General features: G+C 38.9%; 1 protein-coding gene across 1 annotated transcript; it reads left to right on the top strand.

Annotated features, from left to right (window-relative positions):
* The first annotated feature begins 9,135 nt into the window (after nt 1-9,135).
* NR4A2 (nuclear receptor subfamily 4 group A member 2) lies at nt 9,136-17,009 on the top strand. The gene is made up of 8 exons (XM_075831090.1): nt 9,136-9,275; nt 11,002-11,126; nt 11,610-12,472; nt 13,263-13,392; nt 14,248-14,411; nt 15,035-15,237; nt 15,401-15,579; nt 15,685-17,009. Exons 3-8 carry the CDS (start codon nt 11,612-11,614, stop codon nt 15,939-15,941), a joined length of 1,794 nt encoding a protein of 597 aa, XP_075687205.1. The 5' UTR covers nt 9,136-9,275; nt 11,002-11,126; nt 11,610-11,611; the 3' UTR covers nt 15,942-17,009.
* The last annotated feature ends 966 nt before the right edge of the window (nt 17,010-17,975 follow it).

Raw genomic sequence — 17,975 nt, 5'->3', positions numbered from 1 at the left:
ACGGAAGCAATTTCCAAGTTTAATAGTCCTTTTTAAAAGAAGTCCAGTGGTATGAAGTCCTGGTGTGAAGAAAGCGGGTGGTGGTATCCTCAGAGCCTACGCGTTTCGGACGACATACCATAGCCAAGTCTAAGGACACAGAAGTCGTCCGAAACGCGTAGGCTCTGAGGATACCACCACCCGCTTTCTTCACACCAGGACTTCATACCACTGGACTTCTTTTAAAAAGGACTATTAAACTTGGAAATTGCTTCCGTTTTACATCCTATACAGCGCTGGATCCAAATCCTTTTCTCTTCCTTGTCTCCTACCGTGTGCCGACACGAGGATCCGGGCGCTGCTAGCGCTGCTAGCGCTGCTAGCGACACATTCCCTTGTGTCAGGTGAGCTGGAGGATTCCTCCCCCCTTTTCCTATTTTTGAGGTTTTATACGTATTAAAGGTCCATGCCGTGCATGGGTCATTAGTCTTAGGCCCGGTTCCCAAGGGTCGGATACACTGCGTAAAACTACGCAGCATATTCGACCTGGAAACCGCAGTACTTTCTGTCCGAAAAACCACACCAGTTTTTCAGGCAGAATTTTCGCTGTGGAAAGCAGTGGTAGAAAAAAAAAGCTCAAACTTATCTGGCCGTTGTCATGGTGACACGTCCCTCATGTGCCGTTCGGTCTGGCCTCCCTGGATGACGCTGCAGCCCATGTGACCGCAGCAGCCTGTGATTGGCTGCAGCGATCACATGGAGTGAAAGGTCTTTGCAGGAGGCCGGACTGAAGGAAGAACCCGGGAGTTCTGGGTAAGTATAGTTTTTATAGTTTTATTCCGCCTCAGAAGTCGCAACACTTGGCTATTTGTTGCGGATTTTGTACCTCCATCGAATTCAATGGAGAAAACCTGCAACAGAAAAGAAACGAAAGTGCAGAATAAAATGACATGCTGCGGATTTCCATTCCGCACCGCAGGTCAATTTATTAACGTTTTCGCTGTGTTTTATTTCCGCAGCGTGGGCATGAGATTTTTAAAATGCTGTGGAATTTCCGGACAGAATTCCATTACGGAAATTCTGCAGCGCTTACACTACGTGGGAACCCGGCCATATAAGCATTTACTGCTCAGTGCAAAAATGAAATGTATTAGAGTTTTGCTGTAATCAGTTTTCCATTGGAAGATTGGTCAAATTTTAGCAATGTATGTGCCTGTATAGGAAAATCGGATTTCGTTGCAGATTTTGGTACTGATCTAGTCAGTGCATTGCAATGGATTAAATCCCAGCAGATAGGGTATTAGGTGGATTTGGAAATCCATAGCATGTCTAGAATCCACTGCAAATGTTTTACGTATGAGGTTTGTTGCAGAAATGTTTTGCAGATTCCGCAAACAAAATTCTGCAACATTTACGTGATTCGCGGACCTGGCCCTTGCTGAAGTATTCTCCCCTAGAAGCATTGTTTATAAGGGAGACACTGGCAGCTTATGGAGCACCATACACAGCATTGTGTTGCAATGTGATATTGGATGAGATTGTACAGCAAAATTAGAATCGATAAGTATATTGTGAGGTTATTAGATATCACAGAACATAAAATCACATACATGAAAATGTGCTTTTCTGAAACTTATGGAATGAGCCTTGTATCAGATCACATAATATTACATACAATTTCAATTTAAACCTATGGGGAAGATGCAATTGTAGTACATTGCCTTTTTTTTACGATCGCGATATCGTGGTTCCATGAGATAAGCATAAGATTCGCCATAGGCACCACTGGGCCATTGCTTTGCAACAGACTCCAGAGCTGAAAGAGTGTCCTTTGCGATACTTATGAAGGTCTGGTGGCACTTAGTGGGTGGTAAGTGATTCAACGCCCTCTCAGAAGATTTCTATAAATGAATGGGCCCACAGATACATGGATATAAGTGCATATAAGTTACATTATCCTATCCTACAACCTACTACAGCGTATCATTGGGAGTATTTGGTTTTTAGTGTTTAGATATTTTCCTATGTAAACAATTTCAGATGAAGAATTAATAGAGTTATTCCTCAGACTGAATGTAGTTGCACATTCCGCACCGATGGTCTATTTCTGCTGCAGATAATGGGAACAACCTCAGGTCATGTTCATGATTAATCCAATAATATGAGCAAGTAATGGGTTAAGTATACAATGTTGCTCTTATCAGTGAGCAGGATTATTTTCATTATTATGGAAGCTTCTTGGGCGAGCGTCTCACAAATGCTCCCCACCCCCTTCGAAATAATCTCTATTTCCTAAGATTGTCCTTTGATCCTAGATGTTAATAACCTTAACCCCTCCTCATTATGCTTGTGGCAGATAGAACAGGCCCCGGCGGTGTATTTCATACATCATAATTAGCTATAAAATAGAAGACTTTATATTTTCTTCTAAAGACATTACACACGATACATAGATCTATGGCCTTGTCTTCAGGGAAGGTATTGATTTTGACTTAAGATGTATATATAGCTTTGTGTTTCTCAGATATGAATGGGAATGGAAACACAATCAGCCCCATTACTCTAAATATACACCTGTTGGCTGCATGAAGTGGATATCCCTGGAGAGCGGCGATCAGGCCTGAGAGAGAGTTTCTCCAATGTATTGAAGTGGAAGGTTCTATTGAGATCCATAATGTACTTCTTCATTATCACATTAAAGCCTAGTGGAACAAGTGTCACTCCTTAGACCACTTTACAAAGCATCGTCAGGCACAAAATAAATCTAAAGGTCACCAAGTGAGCATGGAAATCTTTTTTTTTAAGGTGGAAGGGGGTGAACAATTTCACCTATAGAGCCATCACTACTTAGTCCTATAATATAATAAGAAGATAAGACTTCTGGCTTTCTAAGTGTAGAAAGTAAAGGAGGCAGCTGTGCTCTTACTTAGTGTGTAGTTTTAATGTAAATTTATTTTTCTGGAATATGTTAGAAAACAACTTAAATAACAATTCCATTATGTAATATTATTCTCAGAATTGCTTAAAGTGTAACTAAACTTTCGAAAAACTTCTGACATGTAATAGTGACATGTCAGAAGTTTTAATCGGTGGGGGTTAGTGCAATGAGTCCCCACAGATCGCTGAGCTGCTTAGTTTCTGATCGGCTCGTCTCGGAAAGCTGAGCAGTTGGTGTACGGGCCCATAGACTTTCCTATTGAGCCTGTACACCAATTGCTCGGCTTTCCGAGAAAAGGCAATCAGAAACCAAGCGGCTCAGCGCTCACCACTTCTGACGCTTCGTTTTAGCGATCGGTGAGGGACTCAGTTCTCAGACCCCCACCCATCATAACTTCTGACATGTCGCTATGGCATGTCAGAAGTTCTTCAAAGGTTTAGTTACCCTTTAATTTAAGCACAGGAGTGATCCATTGATAACAAGCAGGGCTGCCATTGATATTTTAATTTCCTGGACTTCTTCTTAAAGTTAAACTTCGGGAAGAATAATTTTTTTTTTTTTTTTACTAAAATGGGTCAATGACTATGCCTTTGTTCTCCCTTTCATTCCTTCTTCCCCCATTTGTACTGATATTAGGCCCATTAAAAACGATATATAATTATAAGAAAAGCAACCGCAGCTATTGGCTGAGGCTATAATTGCTGACCGCCCGCCATTGCCATTTCTGTACTATAGACCATAAAAATAATTGCCACTTCTATGGCCTGTCTTAGAGTAATCCCTCAGAAGGTCAGGGTTGCTCATAGACAATTGCCACATAATGTGTGGTATATACAAATCACCGATGCTGCCATGAATATTATTATGGGGTCATTGCTGCAGTAGGATGGTGTGATTGGGATGATAACAAAAGGGAAATGGTATTCAAGCAACATTTCCTTGAATTAGTGTGCCGACATACTAATGTACTATATCTGTGGTGGGCTTACAAATTTCCATGGTGGGCCAGCACACCCAGACAGAAATAGTTGTACCAACCCTCTGTGAAACTGAACGTCAGGGTGGATACGTGTATGTGTGAATATGTCTTGTGTAGGTGAGAACCTGTGGTTTCATACTCTGCATTAGCCGTCTAGGTTAATCAACTTCCTTTAGGTGGGATTCAAACACAGTGTTTCGTTGCATTTTTCGTGGCTTTTCATTGACGTTTTTCACAGTTTTTTTTTGTAAAAAATGCTGTGGTTAGATGTGACTAAAGTTTACAGTGGAATATAGAAATCACTACATACAAAGCATTTTGGTTTGTGGCGTTTATGTGTTTTTTCTGGGGTCAGTGACACTTTTCTTTTTCAACATCTTGCTTGCTCTGGATAAAGCGTTTTTTTTCCTGGTGTTTTTGCCATCGGCTTCTCTATAGGAATTCAAAAACTATAGAAAAAAACATGAAAAATTTTCAAAAGTGCCACCAAAACGCTTGCAAAAAATGCCATGAAAAATGCTTGAAATTTATGTTTGTTTTTTTACAAGCGTTGAAAAATATTGAAAAAATAGTGTGTGCGCAGGATTAATATTTCTGTCTGAAAAGGTATCAATTAGGGCTCATTCAGCCGAACGCGCAGCACACGGACCAATTGATTTCAATGGGGCCGTTCACACATGCAGGAGTTTTCACGCAGCGAGTGTCCGTTGCGTAAAACTCACTGCATGTCCTATATTGGTGCGTTTTTCAGGCACCTATCGCCCATTGACGGCGATGGGTGCGTGAAAATCACGCACAGGACCTAAGTTCTCAGCATATTACAGGCTGCCGTAAAAGCTGAATTCTGATAGGTTGATATGGGCAGCGACGTAACTGGAAGCCCCAAAGCAAAATCTGTAACCCCACCTACTATGTGCCATTTGGAAATACTGATGTCTTCTAATGTTGCAGAGGGACTTGGCCTACAACAGTTTTTTTAATGCTGTAATTGAAGCAGAGAAGTTCCACAGAACTTAGGGGTGGGACAATCACTTTTTTGTTAGAAGAGTCCCCTAATGAGAAACTTATCACAGGGTGCCCTGCTGCCGATTAGCTGTGAACTGTGGGGGAACCTGAAAGCAAGTATTTATATTCCCTGCAGCGCCACCACAGGGAAAATAAAGCATTACACAGTGTCTATTGATTTCAATGGGCCGCCCATGTAATGCAGGGATGTGATGGATTCTTAGATGCATTTTCTAGCTGTTCTCTGTTTTGACCAATAGATGATGGTCCTGAATGGAGAAGTTCATTGGGATGTTGTATACTTTTGTATTGTACTTTGGAAAAATAAAAACCAATTGAATTTCATAATAGGGTAACTTAGAATTCCATAATAGGGTATTTGATAATGGATTTCTAAACGAGACAGAGTTATTTGACCCAGGCTAAGGTTTGGTATAAGATTATGGAAACTGAATTATATGCATGAAAAAAAATAAATCTGTTTCGATGGCAGCCTGTATGTATATTCAGCCAAAAAATGTACAATGAAACCTCTTTGGCCTTTCATAGACAGCAATTCATTCCATGTAGAATGCCACATGCTGGTGGGTGGCACAATTTAAAACGCAACATGCAACTTTTGCGAGTATAGTGTCACACAGGTTTTTTACTCTTCAGTCATACCCCATCCATATATAATAGTAAATGTCATGTGACCATTGCACAAGTGCAACATCTATTCAACCTGGTGTCGAAATTGTTGACTCCCGCACATTCTGACTGCATTTTGTCGCCATGTAGCCTGGGCCTTATGCACATGGCAGTGTTCTACGAATCCATAATATGGCCTCTACAGCCTGTCCATACCGTGTGCCTCCGATTTTATATATAATTGTAATTTATTTTCGTTAAAGTGATTGGTTATATAATAGCCATACTAGTGAAATGGCTGCAATCGTTACAATACAATGATACATGTGCACAGAAATATTACAAATGAACCAATATCCCTAACATGGCGAACGCTCTGATTAAACAGCCCTTTATGCATTAGACAGACACCTTGACTCCCCTATTGGAGAACTATCTCATTTAGAAATGATATGATTGACTGCTCTAATTACAACCCCCCTGCGCTCCTATTCATCTTCACCACTTAGGGTCAGTGTGGCGAGGGACTGTGACTCAAACCTTCATCATGACAATGTTCCAGTACCTTGAAATTGCCATTTGGCAACCATCCTGAGTATTGAATTTCCAACATGGGGGATGGGACGTTACACACAGGCACAATATGTACTTGAGTGAAATGAATACATCCTCATGCAGGTAAGCTGAAGTGATCCTTGGTATTACCTATGCAAATATTGGGAAAACATCTGCAACCTAAAACACCATCAAGCCTTTGTGTCTGACTGCTCTGCCTTGACACTGACTGTAGGCTACAGAAATTATTAACACTTCATTTGCTGTGCTAGCTGACACATTCAGGGAGACATCAGTGGGCATTCTTCCATAAGGAAAGTGCATATAGTTTTTTTTATATTACAAGGCCTCTGTATACGGGCATATAACGTAATGATTTTACATATGTAACAATTAATATTGAGCACTCGTTATAATCATGTCTATGATACAAAATCAATCCGATATGATCAATTAAACCCATAAAAAATATTATCAAATGTTTTTAATGTTATTTTAATTAAGAGAGATGAGCAAGTTGCATCGCCAATCTACAAACCGTAAGAACAGTTTCCAGAGTTTTCAATTCAGGTTCCCAAAAGTGAACCACAAACTTTGCAAATGAATACCCCCAATGCATTTTAAAGGGGATTTCTGCTTTAAACATTTCCTTTTATGCTAGAATGGTTCCCCAGTGATAATATCCCAAGTGGTCTGCTGCTGGGCCTCCAACAATCAGCTGTTATTAGGTGTTTCAATTCCCTGCAGTGCCACTTCAGGGGAAATGGGAGTATTACACAGCTCCCATTGAAATCAGTGGGCTATCTGTATAATGCACGGACATGCTGGGTCCTCCATAGTCATAGACAGACCCCCTATTAACCCAGAATTCTCTAATAGGGCATTTGAAAATAAGTTTCCTAAACCAAACAACCCTTTTAATGACATGGGGTCCACAAACTGATTTGATACGTATCGATGGTAGATTGATTCTCTTATTATATTGATTTAATTGTACGTGCATTTGGTAACCAGACATGGATGATAATTCACTGTGAAGTACACTAAACCAGGACATGTTGTTATTTTGTAACAATCATGCAAAAATATCAGATTGTTTATTGTATTCAGGAGAAATTGATACATGTGTGCCCAGCTGTACTACCTCATCATACATTCATATTTATTAAGTTAGTAATAATAATTATTATTTGTAATTAGCAGCTAATGTTCACTTTGCATATACCAGACAGAGCAGCTCTGTCATTTTAATTGTCCTTTCACTGAAAGCTGTCAGAATCAGCCTTGTATCCCCCCTAAATAACAGGAGGTCTTCTCTATTATCATTACACAAGGACTAGGGTCTGCCCATCTCAGCAGCAAGCAGGAATTAGACAGTTGGATCCTTCAAGGGGCAGGAGCTCCTTCTACAAGCAAAGAGAATGGAGGGGGGGGGGGGGTCCTGTTTATAACACTGCACAATGTCTGGATGGATGGGGCCAGGCAGATACTATGCTCCTCTCTGAAACACATAGAAGAATTCTGGCTGCTTAGAAGACAGCAGCATCCTCCTCACCCACATGGCTAATTATAGGATCCAAGCTGCATATGTGTGTAGATGTTATGTCATTTTGTTATTTATGACTCAGGAGCCTGCATAAGAAACAAGGTTACTTGGGTGTGAAGTCTTCTATTCTCACACGTGGGGCAGATGGAAATGGTTCATGTTCCATTGTTGCAAGTGTCAGGTTCAATTACTGAGTGCAATGGCAAGTTGTAGCTTTCTATAGACTTAGCTACTGCAGAACCTCTTGGAAAAACCCCTGGGCTGTCAATCAAATCATGATCAGAATTGATGTGCATGGGGTTTTGCAGCAGCTGCAGTCGTGCACCTGTTACACAGTTCTATGTATTTTATTATGTAAGTTGTAACTTCCAGCTGCTGGCAGAATTGTAGTAGCTGGACTTCCCGAGTAGTGTCTATGTGCGATCTTCTTGTATCTCCCTACACACAATTCACTGGTGAATCATATCAGCAAAGGAGTTATAAAGATACAATGATTGACACTCTACACGAAATATCTGGCGGATCACACACATTTGTGTCAGGTTGTAATCTGACACATTGGCAGCGCAGTAATAATAGAGCTACAGATACAATGTTGCAATAAACAGTCAGATACAATGATCTCTAGAATACACCACAACCTGCAAATCAAAGGGTCTCCATAGACAAAGTGCACAATGAATCAGACTAGAACCACAGTATAATAAGACACAAGAAAACACATAATAATTATCAATCATCATCATCGTCATCGTATTACATCACTATTTACACACACAACACAGTGTGTGTGTGTGTGTGTGTGTGTGTGTGTGTGTGTGTGTGTGTGTGTGTGTGTGTGTGTGTGTGTGTGTGTGTGTATCTGTATATATGTGTGTATTTGTGTGTATGTGCATCAGTACATATGTGTGTGTATATGTGAGAAAGTGTGTATGGGTGCGTGTATATATGTATGAGTATCTGCGTATATGTGAATATTTGTGTGTATATGTTTCTATGAGTGTCTGCATATATATATATATATATATATATATATATATATATATATATATATATATATATATATATATATATATAGTATGTGAGTAGATGAGTATATATGTATGTATGTGTGTATTTTTATGTATGAGTATTTGTGTATGAGTGTGTAAAGCTTTGCACAAGTTGCAGTCCACACAGTTATATATTCACACCCACCCACACACACACATAGTCAGATACAACTACATAGACACACATATACAGTACACACACAGTTTCCTGGGGTTGCCCCCACTAGGAAGGCTCCACAGAAAGTGAGAACCCAACTCGCTCCCACCTTAAACCCTGCTCACTGCGTGACGTCACATCGGAAATTTACCACAAGCCAGAACGGGGCCAACAGCACAGACGGAGCAGGACGGAGCGCAGCTGATTGGCTGCACGGTGCTGACGTCAGCTGACGCCGCTGCTTGTAGAGTGAGCGCTGAGGAATACTGAGCCCACATAAACAAAGGCACATTGCACGGACTGATCACTGCTCCGCCAGCAACTTCTCCTCTCCGTCCACAGCAGCAGCAGCAGCCACTGCACAGGGATGTACAGCAGCGCCGGCACCGCACAGCTGGAGGCATAGAGGAGCCAGCAGCTGCACTGCCCTGCAAGTAAGTGCCGGCTCCTCTCATTCATCCCCATACACCGAGCACGGATACAAGTCACTGACGGGAGCAATGATACAGTGTAGCACGTTATTCCATATATTGTATCAAATATCAAGTCTAAGGATTATTATATCCATGTCATTGTATTATGGATTGTCATTGTTATTCATTTTAATATTATTATATTATAACATTCAAACTTGGCACTAACCCATAGGACTTGAGTTTTCTCTGTGCTGGAGGAAAGTAGTAGTAGTGTCTAATGATAGCTGGTTTATTGGAAAATGGAGTTGTTTGATCTATCTATCTATCTATCTATCTATCTATCTATCTATCTATCTATCTATCTATCTATCTATCTATCTCTCTATCTTTGTAAAGCCCCATGTGTAGTAGAAGTAAACTTGCACTATATGGATTACCTGTGTTCTAAAGAAGTTATGAAGATAGATGATGGATGGATAGATAGATAGTAAGACAGACAGACAAGTATTTCTAGTATTTACTAATATCTTCCATGTACTATTTTGCAGTAGTGATGTGCAGCATAGTCTGTCTATCTATCTATCTATCTATCTATCTATCTATCTATCTATCTATCTATCTATCTATCTACCATCACCATGTGCTCTATAGTAATGAAATGACATTAGAAATAATAGTCGAATATTTTCAGTGTGTTAATATTGAAGTAGGTCTATCTACCTATCTATCTATCTATCTATCTATCTATCTATCTATCTATCTATCTATCTATCTATCTATCTATCTATCTATCTATCTATCTATCTATCATCTCTGTCTCTGATGTTTATAGAGAAGCAGCTTGGTGTCTGGCTTTCTGGAGTGTAGTTGTCCTGTTAGCTGCTGGCTCTGGGGGAGGTGATGTTCTGGTCTCCTAGTTACTGTACACGGGGCCATCAGCTGAAGGAGGTGATGCAAACCAATTAATATGGACTTGGACAGGATGTCTTGATACAATGTAGCGCTATTTTTCTTTTATAAGACATTTTGCAAGGGGTGTCCCTTCCTTTCTTTTCGGAGGTTATTTACACGAGGTCTTTAGAACTGTCGCACCACCTGATACATTGTGTCTATATTATATCAATATATATGACCCCCTTGTAGCAATGGGTTACTGTCACAATTAATTTATTGTCTTTTTATTGTGGTGATGACTGTAAGGTAAATAGATAGAGAAGTATTTAAGGTGGATTTTGAATATTACATGCTGGTGATCAGAAATAATGAACCCATGTGACAGGTGCTAGGCCTGACTGTAAGATTTGTGTCCTGTCACTATTTAAATGCCTGTCATAGTTGTCAGTAATGGATTGCTATTTTATAAAGTGAACACCCACTATGAACAGTGAAATGATTCAACACAGTCTAGTGAACGTACAGTGATTTCTAGTGAGTGGCCAGAGTTAAGGGTTTCACTAATGACTCATGTGCACCATACAAGTCACTTCCAATCATCAATGAATTTTACTTTAGATATTTTTCCTCTGGAATTAATAACGTATTATGTGCGTTTTATGTGTCAGTAATATTTTTTTGTATTATGTATGTGTGTGTATTATGTGTGTGTGTGTTTTATGTGTCAGTATTATTTTTGAGTATTATGTGTGTACTGTATATGTGTGTTTTATGTATGTCGATTCTCCTATTATAATTCCACCTCATTGACTGCTTATTATATATAACGTGTGCTCTATTTTTATTGCAGACACCTATGCTGGAAACGTGGGTTCTATTGAATTGAACATTTTTATATCTTGGAAATATTGCCAACAAGAACTACAACACTGTCATCCTTTACTTACATCGAAAACGCCCGCAGCCCGGCTGAAGGTTTGTTCAGTTCATTATGGGTCGGATTAGGGGTGGGGGGGGTCACATATTTTCTATATTGTTTTCCATAGTGGTAGAATTATACAATAGTTGAATAGTTTTTTTTGGTAGATAACGTATAGTTTACTTTTCTGCCTTTTAACTATATCTTGGCACTAGGATGTCATACTCTAGCATAATTTGACTTGTAGTTTTCACCATTTAAGTAACAGGTGGGACTTTATTTGAGTACTACATATCCCAGAATAAGCTGCCAGGTCATCACAATTTACAGTACTCAGATGGGGTTATAGTCAGTTTTCAAGCATGCATTGGGTACCCAGTACGTTTGGGAAGGTTTAAGGGGGGGGGGGGAAGGGGTAGAATATCATTGTTTTCCATTGACTTTGTAGATGTTTTGGGGGTGAATGAAACAATACTCCAGTCTTTGGAGAAGTGCGCAGTTGAACAGTATGGGTATCTATTTAATTGTTTCATTTACAGCCATGCCCTGTGTTCAGGCTCAGTATGGGTCATCGCCACAAGGAGCCAGCCCAGCTTCCCAGAGCTACAGTTACCACTCTTCAGGAGAATACAGCTCCGATTTCTTAACTCCAGAGTTTGTCAAGTTTAGCATGGACCTGACCAACACTGAAATCACTGCCACCACTTCTCTCCCCAGCTTCAGTACCTTTATGGACAACTACAACTCAAGCTACGACGTCAAGCCACCTTGCTTGTACCAAATGCCAATCTCTGGTCAACAGTCTTCAATAAAAGTTGAAGATATTCAGATGCACAGCTACCAACAGCACAGCCATCTCCCACCCCATTCCGATGAGATGATGCCACATTCGGGCTCAGTCTACTACAAATCCTCTTCACCCCCAAGTTCAAACACTCCAGGCTTCCCTGTCCAGCATAACCCAATGTGGGATGACCCTGGTTCCCTTCACAGCTTCCATCAAAACTATGTGGCCACCACCCACATGATTGACCAGAGGAAAGGTCCTGTCTCCAGACTCTCCTTGTTCTCTTTCAAGCAGTCTCCACCTGGGACCCCTGTGTCTAGTTGTCAAATGAGGTTTGATGGTCACCATGTATCTATGAACCCCGAAACATCAGGAGCTCATCATATAGTGGATGGACAGACTTTTGCAGTGCCTAACCCCATCAGAAAACAGGCAGCCATGGGCTTCCCTGGACTTCAACTTAGTCATGCGTCTCAACTCATTGACAGTCAAGTTCCTTCACCCCCATCCAGAGGTTCCCCGTCCAACGAGGGTCTCTGTGCGGTCTGTGGAGACAATGCTGCCTGCCAACACTATGGAGTTCGTACTTGTGAAGGATGCAAAGGATTTTTCAAGGTTAGTATCAAGTTTACTAGATACTTATTATTAATTCTGGATCATTTTGATGAGATAAAACATTTTAAAGTTGCAAAATATCAGAAAAAAATAACGTTCTGCATGAAGATCCTGTAGCGTCATCAATTCGGAACATTGTATCAGTAACTCAATGTTCCAATTTTTTATTATTCGTGCTGGTCAACGGTCCAGGATATAGAAACATTTTGCAATAATACCTATTATTCTTGTGGCCAGCAGTAGTTTTGTGATGAGACAGTTGTTAAGTGTCATCTTCATGACGTATAACCCTTAAAGATCATATCTCAAGACACTTTATCCAAAATATTTCTTAAGGAATAGGTCAGAATCGAGGAACAATAAGATCTGTTAGGACTGTTAGTCTATACACAGCACATTGTATTTCTTTGCTTGTGTTTGGTAGAACATTTCTATTTGTGTTCCAAGCAGCTTTAGATATAAATTGGTTAGGACAGAGAACCGTGTCTTAACTAACCAAGTGGAACAGAATTCCCTATGGTAAAATTAAGTGATCTCTTTATTTCAGCGTCCTGATTGAATAATCTTATCATGTGAAATAGAGACGTCTCTGAGGGATGTAAATAATATGAATGGCCACGGATCTGTATTTACTCCTTGTCTTCTTGGAATATAAAACACAGCTCTGTGGCTGAATGTTAATGCTCCTTAATGTCCCCTCCACACACATCACATACAGAACACAAGATTCATGAGAATGAGCAGATCCCATGGATTCACCTTCTGTCTCTCTTTCTTCTCTTTCTTGCAGCGCACTGTGCAGAAAAATGCCAAATATGTTTGTTTAGCAAATAAAAATTGTCCGGTTGACAAACGACGTAGGAATAGGTGTCAGTACTGTCGCTTCCAGAAGTGCCTTGTAGTTGGGATGGTCAAAGAAGGTACAGAGTCCAATTTATCTATTGATATTATTCATTAACATAGATAGATTAGATAGATAGATAGATAGATAGATAGATAGATAGATAGATAGATAGATAGATAGATAGATAGATAGATAAACAGATAGATATGATTAGGTAGACAGATAGATATGATTAGGTAGATGTATATATGTACTTTCCAAAGTTTAAATGTTTTTAATGCATGCTACCTACTATGTAAATATTTCACGTTCTAATATATCCTCACACATAAACATATTACACGATATATATATATATATTAGATAACTCGTAGACATTATTTTCTAAATATTTTACAATGATGTGCAACAATTGTAAAAGTCAATTACAGGTAGCTATAGATTAGATAGATAGATAGATAGATAGATAGAGACTCACTGTAGATAATTATGTAGGAAACAAAGAAATATATATGTATACAAGACACAAATACACATGCTCACTACATATATATGAACGCAAACATGGCACATTCATGATAGATAGATAGATAGATAGATAGATAGATAGATAGATAGATGTGTATGTACAGTATGTGTGTATAAATGTAATAAGAGGGTATAACTTTCTTGCCATGATTGTACATTTTATGATTGCCCCGTATTTTCAGTGTATGGACCCGTGTTATGTGTTGGGGTAGAGTGGGACCGGGCTTTGGAGAGAACTTGATGCCAGGGAATTTCCTGGGCACCAGTAGTGATGATCACTGCATTGTTCCTATATTATAAGCAGACTGGCCGGAGTGAAGGGGTCTTTGTCATGAGGCTGAGTACACTGTGTGCCAGGAATGTGTGTGGGATATTAACGTCCTCAAATTGTATTTACATCCAGTGGTTCGCACAGACAGTCTAAAAGGTCGAAGGGGTCGCTTACCATCCAAACCCAAGAGCCCCCAGGAGCCGTCGCCCCCCAGCCCCCCGGTGAGTTTGATCAGTGCCCTAGTGAGAGCCCACGTCGATTCCAATCCGGCTATGAGCAGCCTGGACTATTCCAGGGTAAGTGGGAGTATGGGCTGGAGATCTCAGCCCTTGTGGGGTCATCCCCATATTCTATATCAATCCCATATTGTAATCTCAACCTTTATATGAACCAAATTCTATATAAATCGGCCGCAAATATTAGGATGGAAGCGAATGTCAGGTCTCCTATCAATCAGCCTAGATCCTTCATTAGAAACTTGGCCAGGAGATAATCTCAGCCACTTTTATGTGAACCACATTCTATAGCCGCAAATACTTCTAAAAATGCAGAAGAATATAGGAATATAACGTGGTTTCCTTCCAGACATGTATAATTCCTTTCTGCTAATTTACACCTGACCCTTCTGCACATACTAGGACAGTTTGCTTGCGGCCTCCAACCTTCATTCTAGACCCCCAAACAATCCCCCATCCTAATACATACATATAATAGTCTCTATTTATAATAACACTACACATTTATTTCATGCAGAAATGTATAGATTCACTTCAGACCTTCACTAAATTCCCTCTCAGTTACTTCACAATAGAATTTCATTCATATTAAAGTAATTTCCCGATTATATTATATCATGGAAATGATGTATTATGTTATGTTATGATGTATTTTTCATGTTCAGATATTTACTGTTTTATAGTTTCAAGCAAATCCAGAGTTCCAAATAAACGGAGATGACACTCAACATATACAACAATTTTATGACCTGCTTACTGGCTCTATGGAGATCATCAGAGGTTGGGCTGAAAAAATCCCCGGTTTCAATGAGCTGCACAAACAGGACCAAGACCTTCTCTTTGAATCAGCTTTCCTAGAACTCTTTGTTTTAAGATTAGCATACAGGTAATTATTAGCAAATTAAGATTTAATTGTTATATAAGCAACCCCTCGTTCAAGGTCAATTGATTTGCATTTTATTGGCTCTGCGGTAATTAGAAGTCTTTTAAAGGGCCATTTATTACATTGATACTAATTAGTTTTTTTTTTTGTCTTTAATTAATTCCAGGTCTAACCCATCTGAGGGCAAACTCATCTTCTGCAATGGGGCAGTTCTTCATAGGTTGCAATGTGTTCGTGGCTTTGGGGAATGGATTGATTCTATCGTTGAGTTCTCCTCCAACTTGCAAAGTATGAATATTGACATTTCAGCCTTCTCATGTATTGCTGCACTTGCCATGGTGACAGGTGAGTATCTTAGGATGCCCGATCCTAAATATGACATAAGTGATATGTTACAAAAATAACCTTGTATATGGGATGACTAACACTGTTGTGTATTACCTTCTGCAGAGAGACATGGCTTGAAGGAACCAAAAAGAGTAGAAGAACTTCAGAACAAGATTGTAAACTGCTTAAAGGACCATGTGACATTTAATAATGGGGGACTAAATCGCCCAAACTACCTGTCCAAACTTTTGGGAAAACTACCAGAACTCAGAACCCTTTGCACACAGGGTCTCCAACGTATCTTCTATCTAAAACTGGAGGACTTGGTGCCACCCCCAGCTATCATTGATAAGCTCTTTTTGGACACATTACCTTTTTAAATCAAGACATTTCAATGAACATTATTGATTTCCAGATCAAGAGGACTCTACCTGTGAACTAAACCATATGCACTTGGTGTGTCAGTTGCCAACAGTGACTAGTGGTGGCATGTCTTGCCGATCACAGAGGATGGGGGGCACTTCAGGATCGAAGAACAAAGCAATTTATCATTAGAAGAACGATTATGATTAAACAAAATACATCTCTAGGAATGACCTCAGTCAATAGTATTAAGGTGATCAAGCCCATCCCCCACCCCTCCTTAAAGAGACTATGTTGTATAAGAAAGCTGTAATATATTGTGACATACATGTTCAGTGGATGGCATGAAGGATACAAACAAATCATAATAATAATAATAAGGCTTGTACATGTATAAAATACAGTTTAGCTATTTTTAATCATTTTGTGCCTATTTATGACAATTTGTGTTTGCAAAAAACATATGAGAAATAAAACTATTGCATACAAAGGTAAAGCATGTTTATACAGTGCTAGATCTGGAAACACAAGGAACCTATAGGCAACTGCTTAGACAGTAATGTCTATATTATATAAATAGTATTCAGACACTATGTAGTCTGCTAGATTTTATAAAGACTGGTAATTCTAAGTAGGCACATGTATTATCACTCCACCTTGATGATGATGATGATGATGATGATGATGATGGTGACAACAGAGAACACACCATGCGTGTACACATTCCTTGTTTGTATGTGTTGTATGTACTGTTGATGTTAATACACCATTTCTACAGTATTTTAGTTTTCCTTTCTTCAGTTGTCTAAGGCTTCTAACATTGAACTTGCATGCAGCAGCAGCTTCTTCTTCTTCCAGGAACACCAGTGCAGAGCCCCATTGGGCTGATGATGAGCACTTTGGATTTTTTTTATTTTTATCATGATTGCCTCAGAAATTGTCAGTCAATATATTATTATTATTATTTAATTGTTTGGAAAGTAAAAATTTGTAATACTGACATCAGCTCTAGTACGCTTTTTCTTATGTCGCGTGGTATGGGCTGTGAAAGGTTTATGAGATAGATAGATAGATAGATAGATAGATAGATATGTAAACAGATACCCGATAGATTAATTAATATAAGATAGACAGAGGTATTTATCTGAAGGAGAGGCATTGCTTCTAATAGGTGTTATAATAGTACAATAGCAATTATAAAGTTTTGATTATACATTGCGGGGCATTATATGAATTGTATATTTGCATAGTACTTATAGCAAGTGCTGTAACTAAGTATGACTCTTGACTGGAAACGTTTAAGAATATTTTTACTTCTCTCTTTGATATATGTATTCATTATTTTTCCTATAAAAAATAGAAAATATCAAAAGACGTAAAAATGAACTGACAGCTTTTGAAATAGTTTATATATACCACGTGTATATATATATATATATATATATATATATATATATATATATATAATGGAAATTACTGAAGCCGTATGATAAAATATCCAGAATCCGCACTCTATTGCAGGTGTAGTTATCTATCTATCTATCTATCTATCTATCTATCTATCTATCTATCTATCTATCTATCTATCTATCTATCTATCTATCTATCTATCTATCTCTTGACCTAGGGATCTCAATCATATTCACTTTTAGTTGACAGACAGACAGACAGACAGACAGACAGACAGACAGTTACATACAAAACCATAGCTTCCAGCAGCAATCTATTGCTGAGTTTTCATTTTATTAAGGCGCTGCCTATAAGTACAGGGCGGTTATTGTATAGTCCTCTTCCTCTCAGTGAACCAAATAAGCAGAGTATTAAGCGTGTGGAATAATCGCTCCTATAATTATCGGTATCATGTTTTTCACAAAATAAAAACGTTCTAGAAGCCAGAACACTAGCGATAAAAATCTGAAATTATCTGGGTGAAAAGAAAGCTTTTATTATTATTATTATTATTATTATCAATAACATAATTTTTGCAATAGGAATTTTCTTTTATTTAGATACAAATATGTACATTAAACACTTCCTTTATTCTTCATTAT

The sequence above is a fragment of the Rhinoderma darwinii genome, chromosome 6, assembly GCF_050947455.1.
Source record: "Rhinoderma darwinii isolate aRhiDar2 chromosome 6, aRhiDar2.hap1, whole genome shotgun sequence".
In the NCBI taxonomy this organism is placed as follows: Eukaryota; Metazoa; Chordata; class Amphibia; order Anura; family Rhinodermatidae; genus Rhinoderma; species Rhinoderma darwinii.
This window is presented reverse-complemented; position numbering and strand designations above follow the sequence as displayed.

Bases quoted from the DNA above. Each gene is read 5' to 3' on its own strand.
- NR4A2 (XM_075831090.1), top strand. From the start codon at position 11,612: ATGCCCTGTGTTCAGGCTCAGTATGGGTCATCGCCACAAGGAGCCAGC. The intron at 12,473-13,262 runs GTTAGTATCAAG...TCTTTCTTGCAG, and splicing joins GATGCAAAGGATTTTTCAAG to CGCACTGTGCAGAAAAATGC. The intron at 13,393-14,247 runs GTACAGAGTCCA...ATTTACATCCAG, and splicing joins AGTTGGGATGGTCAAAGAAG to TGGTTCGCACAGACAGTCTA.